This window comes from Felis catus, chromosome A1, assembly GCF_018350175.1.
Source record: "Felis catus isolate Fca126 chromosome A1, F.catus_Fca126_mat1.0, whole genome shotgun sequence".
NCBI lineage: Eukaryota > Metazoa > Chordata > Mammalia > Carnivora > Felidae > Felis > Felis catus.
The window spans coordinates 197,269,484-197,285,105 of record NC_058368.1 but is presented as its reverse complement, the minus strand read 5'-3'; the positions used below and the strand labels follow the sequence as shown (position 1 = coordinate 197,285,105).

Genomic DNA, 15,622 nt, shown 5'->3' with positions numbered 1-15,622 from the left:
CAAGCTACCAAAATGTGTTTCAAAAACTGCTGACCCTTTGATTTATCTGACGATTCCTTAAGGACTGTGGCGTCTTGGGATCGTGAGCCATATCAATTTTTTTAGTCCTGTATAAGGCAGGAATGTTGTATTTATCTGCAAGATACTCTTTCCCCAGTTTTGAGCGGGTGGTCACCTACCGTTGCCCTGACATCCTGGACTCCTGTGTACTGATTCACTCTCACACGGAACCAAGCCAGGAGCGAGGGGAACTGGTCCAATTCCACCGTGAGATGCCGCGTGTCCGAGGGCAGGTGGCTCAGCCTCGGTGACCGACTGTTTGCACGTCCATAAGCCTGGGGTGTGAGTGTTCCCCACGTTTTGATTCTACACATGCTCAAACCAGAGTCCTTCTATAGACAGGGATCAGGGAGTCTCCCAATCTTGTTTTTCTGTACTCAAAAGTCATGCTTCTGTGAGCATGAATTAAGTTCAGAAGGTGACAGAAGTAGTCAGGGGACTGTGAGGAACCCCACCCCACGGCATTACTCACGACCAAAAAATCAGAATATAGGTTTCTGTAATCCACACCCGCAAGAACTAATTACAAAGATAATAATAATAATACTTTGGGCAAGAGTCAGTCGGCCATACAAAAACTGGGGGAACCAGTGAGGTTGAGCCGGGAGGCCACATACCTGCCTTTGCCACAGATGGGGAACGACCTCAGGGTGGCGATTCCGAGACCTTCTGCTCTGAGGGCTGTACAATAGTAGATCCAGAAAAGACCTGGGGCATTCTGTCAACAAATGTTTACTGAGACCTCCTATGTGCCAGGCAACGTTCTGGGGATGGGGGGCCCTGTGGTGAACCCACCTGACAACAGCCATACTCTCAACGAGTTAAGATTCTAGTGGGGAAGATAAACAATTGTCCCAAATGAATCTCATAAAGGGGGAGGGAGGGACACATGTGAGGAGGCTGGTGGAACCCGTCATGTCCACCCACTCGGTCCAACCGCCACCTTACACACGTGAGGAAAATGAGGCAGAAACAGCAGTGACCTGCTCAAGACCAGAGTCCACGGAGCAGGTTAGGAGTGGAGTTAGGAGACGCCTGGATGGTTCAGTCGGTTAAGCGACCCACTTCAGCTCAGGTCATGATGAGCTCACCGTTCGTGGGTTCGAGCCCCACGGCTGGCTCTGTGCTGACCAGCTCAGAGGCTGGAGCCTGCTTCGGATTCTATGTCTCCCTCTCTCTCTGCCCCTCCCCTGATCGCGCTCTGTCTCTTAAAACTGAATAAACATTTTTTAAAATTTAAGAAGCAGAGTTGGAAGTGAAAACTGTCTTCCTGCAAAACCCATCCTTTCTTCACAGCCCCTCCCAGTGACTGCTTTATTTCCCTAACACTGTCTCCGCATAGACCCCGGCACTGAGGGAGGGGAAAGAAGCGCTCAAGCACCCCTCGGCTGGCCCCAGGGTACAAGGGTCCCCTGCATCCCCCCCCCCCCCCATCACACCCCAAGACCCAGCGAGAAGCCCGGCGGGGCGGGGCCTGGCCACGCGCCGGCGCGTCCAGCAGGTGGCGGCAGCGAGCGGCCGCGCCCCCCGCGCTGCCACCCCGCGAGCCCGCATCATGGATGTCGAGCTCTCCTATTTCGCTTTGCTCGCCTTGGAATTCGAGACTCCAGACGAGGACCAGGATTCATGAGCCGGTCGCAGGGGCCCAGGCAGGGGCCTCTGGCTCCCGACGCTGGCCGAGAGGTGGGTCCCGGGGCGGTGGCTGCTCCCGAGGCCGGGCGGGGACGCGCTGCCCCCGCCCTGCCTCCCCGTGGTCCACACCCCCTTTGGGCTCCGGAGCCGCGGGGACGGAGTAGTCGGGGGTGCGCGCGGGCCGGCGCTGGCAGCCCCGCTCAGCCCGGCACTGGGGTCCGAGGGGCCGCAGGACGCTGCGCGCGTGCCCTCCCGCCGCCTCCTCCTCCCTGCTCTCACCTGCTCCCGTTAGCCCACTCGCCTTCAAGGCCAGTGGCTGCAGCCCAGTCCGCGAGGGTCGGACCGCAGAGGGAGAGAGAGCACCTGAGGATACAGAGCGGGCACTGGACTGCCTTTTCACCCCCCAGGTGATGAGTGAGGTCGGAAGATCGCAAGATTTAAAAAGCAACCGGGTCCTCCGTATTGAATGAAAGACCCAGTGCAAAGGCATCACCATGAACACGAGCAGTAAGTGGGTCCTCCTCTCCTTTGCCATGGGAACAGGGTGGGGGCGGGAGGTGCAGGAGCCTGCGCTGGGGCTGCCTGGAAGGAGGAAGGAAGCCTGCCATCGTGGTGGACACATGGCCCCCAGACTCCTTCGTGGTCCTTCCTGTGCTCCCCCCCGGGAAGAGGGATCTGGATCTGGCTTTTCATGGTCATTTTGCTAATGTTTTACTGGCAGCAACACTTGCCTCTGCGGGGAAGGCTGCCTCTCTCCTTCTAGCAATGCCTGGGAAGGCCTAGGAAGCACTAACGAACGTGGCCATTGTCTGACTGTGGGGCTTCTGAGGAGACCTCCCTGCACACAGCTGGAAAGCCACGGAGGACCTGGCTTGTCCTGAAGCTGGGAGGAGCAGGGAGGCTGGCGCTGGGGCTGGTGCTGGGTGGATGTGGGCAGGCAGTGGGCTGGGAGCGAGCAGTTTGATAAACAAATCATCAGGAAGCCACCTCTGGGTCTAGAGATTGTGAAATATCCTGCTTCTGAGCTGCAGCCCCACGGGCCGGGGGCTGATGGCTCCACACACCTACAAGCTGTGTGGCCATCCTGAGAAGAGAGGAAAGGGACGAGCCCTTCGGCCGAGGTCTCTAACATGCTAGAGGCAAGGACTGCTTTGCAGAGACAGGACCAGACATTTTGCTGCTGGGCTGGGCCTCGGCTGCTGAGACACGCAGGCAGAAATGCAAGGAGGCCCAGTCGGTTTCTCTGAGTGTAGTCCCTTTGACCGTGGGCACCCAGATGACCACCACCCTGGAGAGGAGGTCGGGGTTCAAATCCTCTCCCTCCTGCCTCCTCATCAGCTTAGCTTGTCCTTCCAGTGGTGGGTGGGATTGTTGAATCAGAAGACCCCTAGCAGCATTCAGTTCCCTGGTCTCTGACTTTCCCGGCTGTCTCCTCTCTGGATCCCAGATTGCTCAGTAAAACGAGAAGGGTTGAATCCAAATCTGTAAGTTTCCTCTGAAGACGCTAGAGCTGAACAGCAAGGCTAGAAAAATCAGTACCTTCGGAGGCTGTGTCCAGACCAAACGCACGATTTCCCCACCCTCCCTCCATTTCAGGGCTGGTGGCGTGGAGGGGAGGAAAACAAAGCAACAGCCAGTGAGATGGAAATGAAATATATTTATTTACTATCTATTTGTATGACTCATCTCTCTGCTGTCTTTCTTTGTGTATTACATAGCTCTGCTAAGCAAGCGAGTGTGGCTGAACTCCCTCTGCCTCTTCCAGCCAAAGAATTTTGCCTCTTGATTTTCACAGTCTGGACTGGTGCTTTTTGGCTTTACCCCGGGCTCAGGAAAAGAACAAAATTCTGTAGACCTGCTCACCTGAGTGGGCCACATGTTTGCATCTGCGTCCTTTCAGCCAAGATGTGAACGGCCTGTCACTTGTCACTATCTCTAGGGGGGGGAAATGGATTTATGGGAGTCCTTTCTCACTAAATGATGGAAGAGAAAGATGGCTCATCTATTTTTCAAGAAACTGAGAAATAAGTTCACAAGCAGCTGGCCCTGCCCTTGTCTCTTGTCCCAGTAGCAACACCGAATGTTCCTAAAAGAAGGAAACAGGTTTTACTTAAAAAAAAAAAAAAAAAATGAAATAACAACCAATAGAGTTGAATACTGCAGAAGACGAAAAGTAACAAAAATGCTATTCCAGCCTCTCTAAGTAGGGAGAGTGCGTTCATCTTCCAGGCGTAGTGGAAAATAAACAGAGTACAGTGACGTGGGGAGCCGTGGGGATCCCTAAGGTCCCTCCCCATAAGAAGAAGTGTTTCTCTAAGGGCTACCTGGGGGAACACTGTGGCCACTCATCTCAGGGCTCGGGGGCTGGGGTCCATCATCACCGAGGCTCCTCGCAAGGCTGAGAGGCCGCAAATGGAGAGAACAGAAGTCAGACCTCACGGAAGTGAAGGAGTGACAGGGTCACCAGGTTATAGGGACGGGGCGTTGGCGGACGGTCGTTGAGGTGGCCCGATCTAAGCAAAAATGCTCTCCCCTTTGGGATGTGAAATTCTTACGTAATCCTCGTGCCTGAAATTGAACCTAAGAGAAAGTCTTACTCAGTTTTTCCTTCACTTCCACGTACTGGGTCCTCACTCTCCACCAGTCGGTGTGCTAAGCCTCTCACCTGCATGGTCTCCCCAGCTCTCACCCCCAGCCCGTGAGATGGGTGTGTTTACTCCGGTTTTACCGGCGACGCCTCGTAGCTGATGTTCACTAACTCTTCAAGCCGTGCAGTTAGTTGTTGGCTTATGAAAGGTATTTGGATGCATTGCATTTTGACAGGGTGCATCATGCCTGCTCAGTGGTTCAGATGTCACGGTTGAAGTGGGGCAAAGCATGAGATTATTATGAAGTTGTTATCTGGGCAGGAGGAGTGTGGGGCGGAGGTCTTGGGAGAGCATGTAAGAGCTGACAGAGCTCGGGCTCTGGGATCCGCTGGTCCCGGGGTTCTGGTCCTCCTCTTCCACTTCTCAGCCGCGCGGTCTTCAGCATGGTTGTCGCCGCAAACTGGGGATGATGGGACCCACCTTGCGTGGAATGGAGATAAATATTAACACGGCGTGTAAAATGCAGAGGGGTGGTGCCGGGGCCGTAGCTGGCCTCATGTCAGTGACGGCGCTGTCCTTGTCACCACGGTGGTCATTGTGGCCGTTGTCGCTGTGGGCTCTGTGTCATTAGCAGGCGGGTCACTCAGCCTCTCAGATGTCACACCGTTGTCATAAATCGAGGATACCAGAAGTGTGGTTTTGCGGATTGAGCGCGATCACGAGACAACGCTTTGTAAACACACGTGAAATTGTTTGTATTTGTGAGACACCTGTGGCTCAGATGGCAACACCAGGGGAGCGCTCCATCAGCGACTTCTCAGGGCGCTTCTAGTCTCATCACAACGCTTTCCTCCAAAAGCTAGCTGAGCGTTAGTACCCCACAGAGCAGGAATTTGAGACAAAGGGGTAGTTTTGGAGGTGATGGAGTGAGGTGGTGGTACAGACGTGGGCGGAATGCCAACGGAACGTCCCGCTGATGCATGCTGTCCGTGCGCCTTCGCTCTGTTCCGTCAGAGCCTTGTCCGTCATCCCACACTCGTCCACGTGACCACTGGCCACTTTTCTGAACCCACAGAGCAAGGAAGGCACTGACCCCAGCCCCATCACTTTCACACGGAGCCATGGAGGCACCCCCATCTAATCTGCATGTAGTTAGGCAACAGGAAATCTTTGGTTATTCCCTGTCAGTGTTGCCCATTCCCATGTCGGCCCCAGGAGCTCCCAAGCCCCTTGGTCCAAAGCCAGGGGAAACTGAGTTTACCGCAGGTGCCAGAGGCCCTGAGCTCCAGAGTCGATTCTGGGTGCCACAAAATGCCGTTCTCCTCACGTGGGTCAGAACCCCCAGAGCTTGTTGTCGGCATAAAACTCAGCACCGGCCCATCCTCCAGGTTGGGGAGCGTCATGCACACCATGTACGGTCGGGCCGAGAACCACCCTCCTTCGCCTCATCGGCTTTTCCTGTCCTCTGACCCTTGCCTTGGTCTCCATCATGGATTGGAGTCGCTGTTTTAGAGTAGACTGTTTTGCTAAAGAGACCGTTGAGGGGTTATATCACCCCCACAAACGTACTAGGAGGTAAGCAGACACCATCCTGGGGCTGTAAGAACCTGAGCTTTGGGGTATGGGTCCCTGAGTTCAGGTGCAAGATCTGTGGTGCACTGTGTCTGTGATCTTGAACTGGAGAGCTCACGTCTCTGAGCCTAAATTTTATCACGTATGGAACGTGAGCGATCACGCCAAAGTGCAGGGTTGTGGTGAGGATTAAGTGAAATCACGTGAGAAACTCACTGGCATCGGGTCCCAGGGGATGGAGTTGAATTTGAAGTTGAATTGGCCATTGAGCGGAGCCAGGTTCTAGAATGACAGTATCATAAGAACCCAACCCTCTGGTTGGAAATGAGCATGCTGTGCCGCTGTTGTAGCTAGCATTAGGTTCTGTTCATAGGAAAGCCATAGCTTCCTGAAGGAAGGCTTCGGAAAGATTATTAACCCAGTGTTGTATATGGCATGGGTTGAAAATTCAAGACAGGAAGTTGGGATCCTAGCTGAGAGACAACTACCCAGGTTCAGAAAAGGTCTGAGGGCCAGGAGTTTGGGGGTTGCAAGGGAAAAGGTCTTTTAGAAGATAAAATCTACATGGCCTAGCACCTGTTGGATTATAGGGTAAAAACGAAGGGGAGGAAACTATCAGTTAGGGTCCTGCCAGGGAACAGATGGGCAGGTTGAAGGGAGTGAAAAAGAAGGAGCCTTTGCAAGTGTGTGAGAGGCATGCAGAGAAGTGAACAAGAAGCCAGGACGGCCAAGTTCTAGAAGGCTGGTAACTGCCTGACCTCTCTCTCCTCCCTGCCTCCATCTCCTACTACGCTCCCCGTTGGCCCAATCCAACCAGGGGCCAGAGGGCAAGGAAGGCGGTTGACGGGCCCATAATATTCAGCCTCGCAGGGCACAGTGCTGAGGAGAGAAGGCAGCAGAGTGGGTGTGGAGAGGCCTGGGAGCTCAAAATTGAAGACATCCAGCGAAAGACGCAAGCTCTGCCAGGTCAAGAGCTCCAGGAATTCTTTAGGAACAGTCTCCATTACAAACGCAAACTTGGCGGGACACCCTCTAGAGAGATCTTAAATTCGCCAAATTTAGATAAAGTAGAAATGGCTCTATACTTCATAAAGGTGGAGATTTTTTTTTTTTCTTTAAACCATGCTTCCCAAGTGAATGAAGCAGTTGTCAACAAATGATTACTTGAGGCCGGGGGGGGGGGGTGGGGCGCTGGGGGAATAACGTAAGGAACCGTTTAAAAACCATCCGAAATGAGTATAACACACCTCTGTAAATCGCAATGTGATTTCAAGAGTATGTGTGTTGCCTAAAGGAAGTGATATCAGTTCTGAGCTCCAGTTTTCCTATCTGGCAAAGGCTTTATCTTGCTGAGATATCATCTGCTGTGGTGAACGGTCGACAGCTGGCTGAGCTCCAACGGTAGCCAGATTCCATTGTAAGAGAACAGAAAACAACCAGAAGTGTGGGAGCACCTCTGACTTCTTGAATATTTCACCAGTTAAGTTGTTCCCCTTTAGTCCTTAAGGGCACAGACTGGAAATTGCCCCCTACTTGCTGCGTGTTCTTGAGCAAGTCGCTTACCTTCTCTGTATGTACCTCACTCACTTCCTCATCTGACCACACGAGACCTAAAAATAGTGCCTCTCTCGTAGCGTTATTGTAAAGAACGTGTAAGTTAATCGTTGTGAATTGCTTGAAACACTGCAAGTGTTTACAAAATGAATAAAACCAGTGGATATTCGTTTGCTAGACTTGCCACAACAAAGCACCACAGACCGGGTGGCTTAAACAACAGGAGTTTATTGTCTGACAGTTCTAGAGGCTAGAAATCCAAAATCAGGACGTCGGCAAGATTGGGTCCCTCTGAGGGCCGTGGAAACAATCTGTTCCAGCCTCTGTCCTTGGGGGTGAATGGCCGTCTTCTACCTGTGTCCCTTCACATCATCTTTCCTCTGTGTGTCTCCAAATTTCCCCTTTTGATAAGGACACAAGTCATATTGGACGGGGGCCCATTCTAATGACCTCATTTTAACTTGGGTCCCTTTGTAAAGATCATATCTCCAGATAAGGTCACATTCTGGGAAGAGAGGGTTAGGACTCTACAACATAGGAATTCAATCGGTAACACAGTATTTGTTACAAAAATGACCCCCTCCAGGAGAAGGCTTTTCTGTGGGTTGGTTTCCCCTGAATATCAGCTACCCCCTACCCCACCCCACCCCCCCGCGCTAGTGGAAGATGCTGACCTCTGACCAGCAAGGATAGAGCCTCTCCCTGAGCCTTTGAAGGGTAGGAGGTCCCCAGAAGGGAGGACTGTGGAGGCCTAGTATTCCACACTCAGTCTGTCTGAAGAAAACACACTCCCCACTCCATCCTCTCTCTGGGTCATTATGCAAAAGTGTAGCATCTCAGTGGTGTAACAGAATTTATAGTCACAGTATTGGTTTTCAATCTGCCTAGTTCCTGGGAATGTCCAACATGGGGAATAAGAATTGGATTGCTCGTTTGTTCACTCAACGGATATTTACTGACCACCAACCCTGCACCAGGCATGATGCGGGGGGACACAGTAGTAAATATAACAGCCATGGCTCCTGCCTTCGTGGGTCATGCAGGCCATCTGAAAAATGGGCCATCTGGTGGCCAGCGTGATGGGACATGTTTTATTTGCCCTTCCTCAGGTTTTCAATGAACTTGAATTCTTTGCCAGCGTTGGGAAACCGGGAAATCGAGATGTCAAATCTGGGATTCCTAGCTCCTCTTGAAAAAGGCAGAGAGGGGAAGGTCTCCATCCCTGCCCCTATTTTCCTGCATGACACTAGTCAGTAGGATCGCCTGCTTTTAGTGGGGCAGGTACGGGTCTCTAGGGCAGAGCCCAGTTGCCACTGCTTCGTCTCAAACTGCACAAGGACAGCCTTGTACTTTTATGCTCCCTCGCCCCTGTGCACGTTTTAATTTTTAAACCCCAGTCTAGTAGATGATCAATACAACATTAAACACAGAGAAGTGTCTCTTCACACAGAGATGCCAAGACGGCAACATATCCACCAACTTTTCCCGGAGAAAGCTTGATCTAGAGTTAGCAACTGATTAACACCGCCATGCTGTTAAAGTCCCCTTGGAATGAGCAAACTCCTGTCGCACAAATAAGGATTTCCTCAGCTGACCCATTCCCAGAAGGGTGATATCATATCCTGTCCGATACAGTTGGGCAAACATGTCCTGCCCCCATCTCCTAGAGGTCACTTTTGTTTCCAGGGGAACCTAATAGCAGGGGGTAGGGCACAGACCGAAGGAAGGCAATTCTGGATAACCCATCCCAGCTCTGGGTCCTTTTTCCAAACCAAAGGAAGGTACCGTGAAAGGCTGAACTATTCCAGAGATTGTTCTGACATATGGGACCAGCCTGGTCCTTTTGAGGAGATCTGGTCAACAGCATGAGTTCTGTGTCAGTAAGGTCAGTTTATGTACCCACCCAGCTAAGGAGTGATTGCCAGAAGGTGATCGCTGAACTTGACCTCATGTAGCATTCATCCCATATGGCTACTCAAGACTTCTCCTCTGTCATTACAAGGTTCTCCTGCTTGAGAAACAAAGGTGAGTAAGTGGATAATGCCAACATAATTTCTTCAGTGGAGAGCAGATTTTTCTTCATTCTTCTAGAAGGAATAAGGTAGCAAATAGTTCATAGAAAGCAAAGCACAATGTCTAACACATCGTAGGTGCTCCAAAGATATTTGATGAATTCATTTATTAATGAAAAGCCTGCTCTTTTTTCTTGATGATAAAGAGCTCTCTACTAAGTTCTGGGTTCATCTTTTGGACCGTCTGGTAAGTTGCCCACTTGGACGTTCCCAGGCACTTCAAACTCAGCCTAGAATTTAATAAATTTATTCTCTTTAAAAGAAAAAGTAGAGAAAAACTACTTCAACTCTAGAAAATAGTTGATCGCTAGAAGAGTCACCTAAGTGAGTCATTAAAAAGTAGTCCTCGTTGGGGCAGCTGGGTGACTCAGTGGGTTGAATGTCCTACTTTGGCTCAAATGATGATCCCACAGCACACGAGTTCGAGCCCTGCATCCGTCTCTGCTCTGACAGCCCGGAGCCTCCTTCGGGTTCCGCATTTCCCTCTCCTCACGCTCCCGTGTTCAGTCTGTGTCCACGTCTGGTCACTCCTACCTCCCAAGCCTGGCTGGACCTCTCCCATTCCTCAGCTACCATCACTTGCCTCTGTTTACGACACGAAGTATGGCAGCCACTGGAGTAAAAGGTTGGAGGAGGGGAGGAGGGGATCTCAAGTTCAGTAGGAGGCAGTGGGGCAATGTGGGCTTGCCGGATGACACGATTCCAGGCTGCATGGACAGGGGGAGATTGTAGCATCGCTCTGCAGAACCCCGATGAGGCTGTGTCTGAAGCACGGCATTCAGGCAGACAGTGATCAACCAGAGCGTGCCCAGGAAAGGGTGGCCAGAAGGGGAGAGAGAGAGCATTGAAGGGGCAGTGGGGAGGTGTCAGAGTCAGCCCCACACATCTGCTTTGTGTCCCTCGGAGAGGATGAATGACCCCTTGATGATTTCACACAGTGCTACGGGGATGTGCCCTGCAACCCAGAAGTCCCTAGCCTCTTTACTAAGCTTATCACCAGCCAGACGAGGGGTCCAGACAGGCTATGCTTTGCTGTCCCATCGCTCCCAGTGCCGTGGTTACGGCCGTGTGCTCCTGCAACAGCCCCCACACCCTCTCTTGGCAGAATTCCACTCTCTGCTGCCTGTATCCTTTCCAAACCTTCTTCCTCGCATCTGCTTAATTTTGTGCAGAGCGCAGGTCTTTCTCCATGAGCTGTTATCTCTTGCCCTCACCAGCACCAGCAGGGGCAATGGAGCGACTGCTTTGCAATAGTCTGTCTAATGACACAGTTGATCTATTTTAAGCACCTGAAGCACACCCCACTGCTGCCAATCTTCCCTCAGCAAGCTGCTCTCAGCATGCTGGAGCAGAGGCAGCCTGAGGTCTGTTCCTGCTTTTTGAGATCTGGGGAAACAGCCCAGGGATCCGGACCCTGCCCGTCCAAAGACGATCTAAGGCAACCGTAAAATTAGATATTTTTACGGTCAGCATGAGTTATTCTGGAAGCAGAAATGCCTGTGATGCTAGGATTATATGGGGCAGGAACCTCAAGTGAACAAAAATCCATCTTTCGAGGGACAGACACAGAGCCTGTGCCCTTCGCATGTAGAGAGGAGAGACCTGGGAGGCAGCATTTCAGGAACAAAGAGAAGCCCAACCCCCATCAGAGATCTCTTAGGCCCCCACCACGTTTTTCTCCTCCTCCTAATCAAGAGACATTCTTTTCCAACTAGAGGCTGAGTGCAAATGTTTTACGTATACGAGTTATTTAATCCTTGCAACAATCCTACGTGGGTCTTCTCTGTATCGTAAACCTAAGACACTCCCTGTGTTATGTTGCCTCTCACCATCCTTCACAGAACTCACCGCAGTCGGTAACAGTTTCATCCATTCGCATGTGTACTTTGTTTCTGTCTCTTACTGTCTTTGGACAGTAAACCACATGATGACAGGCCTGTCTGTTTTGTTCACTTGCCGGGTGCTCCAGACTCATCACAGTGCTTGACCCAGAGTGACGATAGCTAACGTGAGCATTTACTGTGGACCAGGCACTGTGCTAACTAAACTCTTCACAGACAGAAACTCACTTGACAACTTTGATTGAAAGTTGTAGGAAATAGGTAGTAATAGTGCCCTCATTTTCCAGAGGAGGGAATTAGAGCCCAAGGACCGAGTCATTGGCCCCAAATCTCACATTTAATAAGCAATGATGAAAAAATGCTCAACATCACTAATCATTAGGGAAATGCAAACCAAAACCACAATGAGAGGACGCCTGGGTGGCTCAGTCGGTTAGGCATCCGACTTCGGCTCAGGTCATGATCTCAGGGTCTGTGGGTTCGAGCCCCGCATCGGGTTCTGTGCTGACAGCTCAGAGCCCGGAGCCTACTTCGGGTTCTGTGTCTCCCTCTCTCTCTGCCCCTCCCCAATGCGCACGCACGCTCTCTCTCTCAAAAATAAACATTTAAAAAATTTTTTTAAAAACACACAATGAGAGAACACCTCACACCTGTTAGAATGGCTTGTATCAAAAAGACAAGGTGTTGGTGAGGATGTGGAGGAACAAGAACCCTTGTGCACCAGTGGTGGGAAAGTGGATTGGTGCAGCCACTACGGAAAACAGGGTGGAGGTTTCTCAGAAATTAAAAATAGAACTACCATTTGATCCAGCAATTCCACTTATGGGTATTTGCCCAACGAAAATGAGAACACTAATTTGAAAAGATACATGCACCCCTGTGTTTATGGCAGCGTTATTTACAATGGCCAAGATATGGAAGCAGCCTAAGTGTCCACTGTTAGACGAGTGGATAAAAAAGGTGTGAGATATATATATGCACAATGGAATATTACTCAACCTCAAAAAAGAATGTGATCTTGTCATTTGCAACAGCATAGATGGACCTAGAAGGTATCATGCTAAGTGAAATAAGACAGAGAAAGACAAATACTATATGATTTCACTCATAGGTGGAAGCTAAGAAAAACAGAAACAAGCATTAAAAAAGCAGAAACAGTCCCATAAATACAAAGAATATACAGGTGGTTGACAGAGGGAACGGGAAGCGGGTAGGGGCAAAATGAGTGAAGGGGAGTGGGAGACACAGGCTTCCAGTTACGGAATGAGTAAGTCACAGGAATGAAAGGCACAGCAGGGGGAATATAGTCAGTGATATTGTGATAGCATTAGCTACACTTGGGGTGAGCATAGCATAATCTACAGAGAAGCTGAATCACTATGTTGTACACCTGAAACCGATATGACATTGTGTGTCGACTCCAATAAGAAAATAATCATAAGTAATGAAACCTTGAGCGAATATGCAAGTGGATGAATTGAACAAGGAATATTTAATTCTCCCCTTTTTCATGAAAGGGAAAGGAGGTTCAACGTGAAGACACCTGGCCACCCTCACGTGAGCTAGGAGCTATAGGGCAGGCGTCTAGAACCATGTCCATCTGACCCTGATCTCCTTTCCCTCCTTCCTGCTTCCTCCTTTTCACCATCTTTCCCCATTTTACACTAACGAGCATCACAGGGGGAAGGTGTGGGTTGGGGTCGCTGATCCTCCAGTCAGTCTCCTGTTAGATGCCCAGCCCTGCTGGCCCATTCACTGGGGCAATGCCACAAATCCCTGCTCTGGGTAGAGCAGCATGCCAGGCCTTGTGGTGTGGGAGATGCACAGGACAGAGAGCCTGACCTTGGATCGCCTCCTTTCACAGTCACCGTAGGGTGGACACAAGCATGTGACTGAAATACTAGAGAAGCCATCATGGGTGTTGAGGGAAAAGGAAAGAGTGAAGGAGAAGACAGGCCAGATTCCTTTGGAAGACTTGGGACATCCTTTGTCGAGAAGACCTTGGGAAGTGAATACACTTTTGTTGGGTAGAGTATAAGGGAAAGTTGGGGCATTCCAGATGGGCTTCCGCAATCCTTCTCCAGCATGAATTCCACAGTCCGTGTTGCACAATGTCTGTGTCCTGGGCCCTTGGCTGGGGTGGGGACGAAATAAATAGATGCAGAGTGTTCCAGGAAATGTCAGGAAAGTCCAGTTGGTCTGTACTCTGTAGAGTATGACTAGGTGGCCAGAGAGGAGATAAGCCTGGGCAGTTGGTGAGGATCAGATTTTTGCGAGTTTTAAATGCCAGTCTAGAGGGTGTTTGTTACAGTCTATGGCCAATGAGGAGCTGTGGGAGGTTCTGAGCCAAGCAGTGACCTGACCAGAGCTGTGCATTATTTAGAACTATCCCCTCGGCAACACATACCTGATGGACGGGAGAGCCCACGGGCAGTGAGAGGCAGGCTAAGCTCAGTGGTGCCGGGTGAGTGGATGGCAGGGGAGGTGCGAGGTACAGAGAGCCCGCTGTGCATTACTCCTCTGACGCCCACAGGTAGACCTGTTATCTGATTCTGATTTCTGGGACTGGGAACTGATACTTTGAAAACTAGGTTACTAACCAAATCCAGCCGCCTAGATAGTGTATTTGATAAACACCTGAGCTGCGGAGTCAGACTACCTGGGTTCACATTCCAGCTCGGCCACTCGCTAGCCATGCAGGCTTCGGTGCCTTGCTTTGTCCCCAAAGTTGCAGTTTTGTCTCAAGATGGGAATATTGGGGTAATGCTTAGCGAGGGAATGGAGGTATGATGCTTAACGCAGTGCCCGGCACACGAAAACGCTTGGTAATGATTAATAGTGGTAAAGGGATGAAATCCATTTGAATGTGTGGGGGAAACCTCTTTTAAATACACAAAGTAATTGGGGCGCCTGGGTGGCTCAGTTGGTCAAGCGTCTGACTTTGGCTCAGGTCATGATCTCATGGATCATGGGTTCGAGCCCCCCATCGGGCTCTCTGCTGTCAGCACAGAGCCTTGTTCCTCTGCCCCTCTCTCTCTCTGCCCCTCCCACTCATTCTCTCTCATAAATAAACAAACAAATCAATAAACACACAAATTAATCGACACATAGTGTCGTTACGATGCAGTTCGCCTCTTCGTCATCCCATCGCGAAAGGGGAGCAAAGGTATGGATTGATAACCCAGGGCTCTGTTTGGCTGACATTTAAGGAATGCTTTATTATACGTCCGACTACATTCTAAACTTTCCTCAAATGGTCTCTTTTGATCCTAGGCTTGAGTCAGAAATAAAATTAGTGCTGTAGGGGATAATACTAATTGAGTAGGGAGCATGTCGTACTAGACCAGGGGTTGACGCCTTTTTCTGTAATGGGCTACGTAGTAAATATTTTGGATTCTGTAGGCCATACAGTCTCTGTGGCATGAAAGCAGCCCCCAGACAATACGTAATCAAATGGGTGAGGCTTCCGTCCAATCAGAATTTATTTACAAAACTAGAGGCGCCCGGGTGGCTCAGTCGGTTAAGCAGCCGACTTCAGCTCAGGTCATGATCTCGCAGTTCGTGAGTTCGAGCTCCGCGTCGTGCTCTGTGCTGACAGCTCAGAGCCTGGAGCCTGTTTCAGATTCTGTGTCTCCCTGTCTCTCTGCCCCTCCCCTGCTCGCACTCTGTGTCTCTCTCTCTCTCAAAAATAAGTAAACATTAAAAAAATTTTTTTCAGTATTTACCAGAATGAAAGTGGAGAGCGACTTAACCCCCGAGCCAGAGTTGGCTGACCCCGATGCTACATAATCTCCACCATCTCTTCCAGCGTTGACATTACACTGCAACAGTGACACCGAAATGCCTAGTCCTTAGCTCGTCATTGTAACTACAAGGGGAATTTACTTCGAATATGATACACAAGATGCACTGGAAAGATTGACACAGAAAGGCCTATACAAAGTTGTCTCCAGTCTTTGTGCCATCGTCATCTTCAGCACACCCCATAATTCACACTGTCCCCAAGGAACCACTTAATGCCAGGCTGCCCAGGCTGCCCTGGGATCTGTTCAGTAGCCGGCTCTTGGGCTATAGAGAACGATACTGGGAAAAGACACACAGGGTGGTACTCCACACCCCTGCTTCCTGTCCAGAACGGAGTCTCCTCCTGCTTTGCTCCCCGTTCACACTTCCTACTCAAAGTCCCCATTCCCTTGTAAGGAAATACCGTAGCCAGGTGTCTGTTCAGTTACCATCCCTCCCTCTGATTCTTTCCCACCAATTCCATGCTGGGGCATGTAATGGCTGTCAGCTGTAGTGTTCT

At 50.6% G+C, this 15,622-nt stretch overlaps 1 protein-coding gene across 8 annotated transcripts in view; it reads left to right on the top strand.

Annotated features, from left to right (window-relative positions):
• The first annotated feature begins 1,571 nt into the window (after nt 1-1,571).
• ABLIM3 (actin binding LIM protein family member 3) overlaps nt 1,572-15,622 on the top strand; it is a 110,458-nt gene continuing 96,407 nt past the window's right edge. For 3 of the 8 annotated variants that reach the window (XM_019810883.2, XM_019810880.2, XM_019810867.2), the window contains exons 1-2: nt 1,573-1,743; nt 2,100-2,199. In XM_019810883.2, the coding sequence (XP_019666442.1) occupies nt 2,187-2,199 (13 nt within the window). In that variant the 5' untranslated portion in view covers nt 1,573-1,743; nt 2,100-2,186. Of the gene's footprint in view, nt 1,744-1,809; nt 2,200-15,622 lie in introns of those variants that run through there. The other 5 variants (XM_011286180.3, XM_019810886.2, XM_006928010.4 and 2 more) reach the window with 4 other exon arrangements.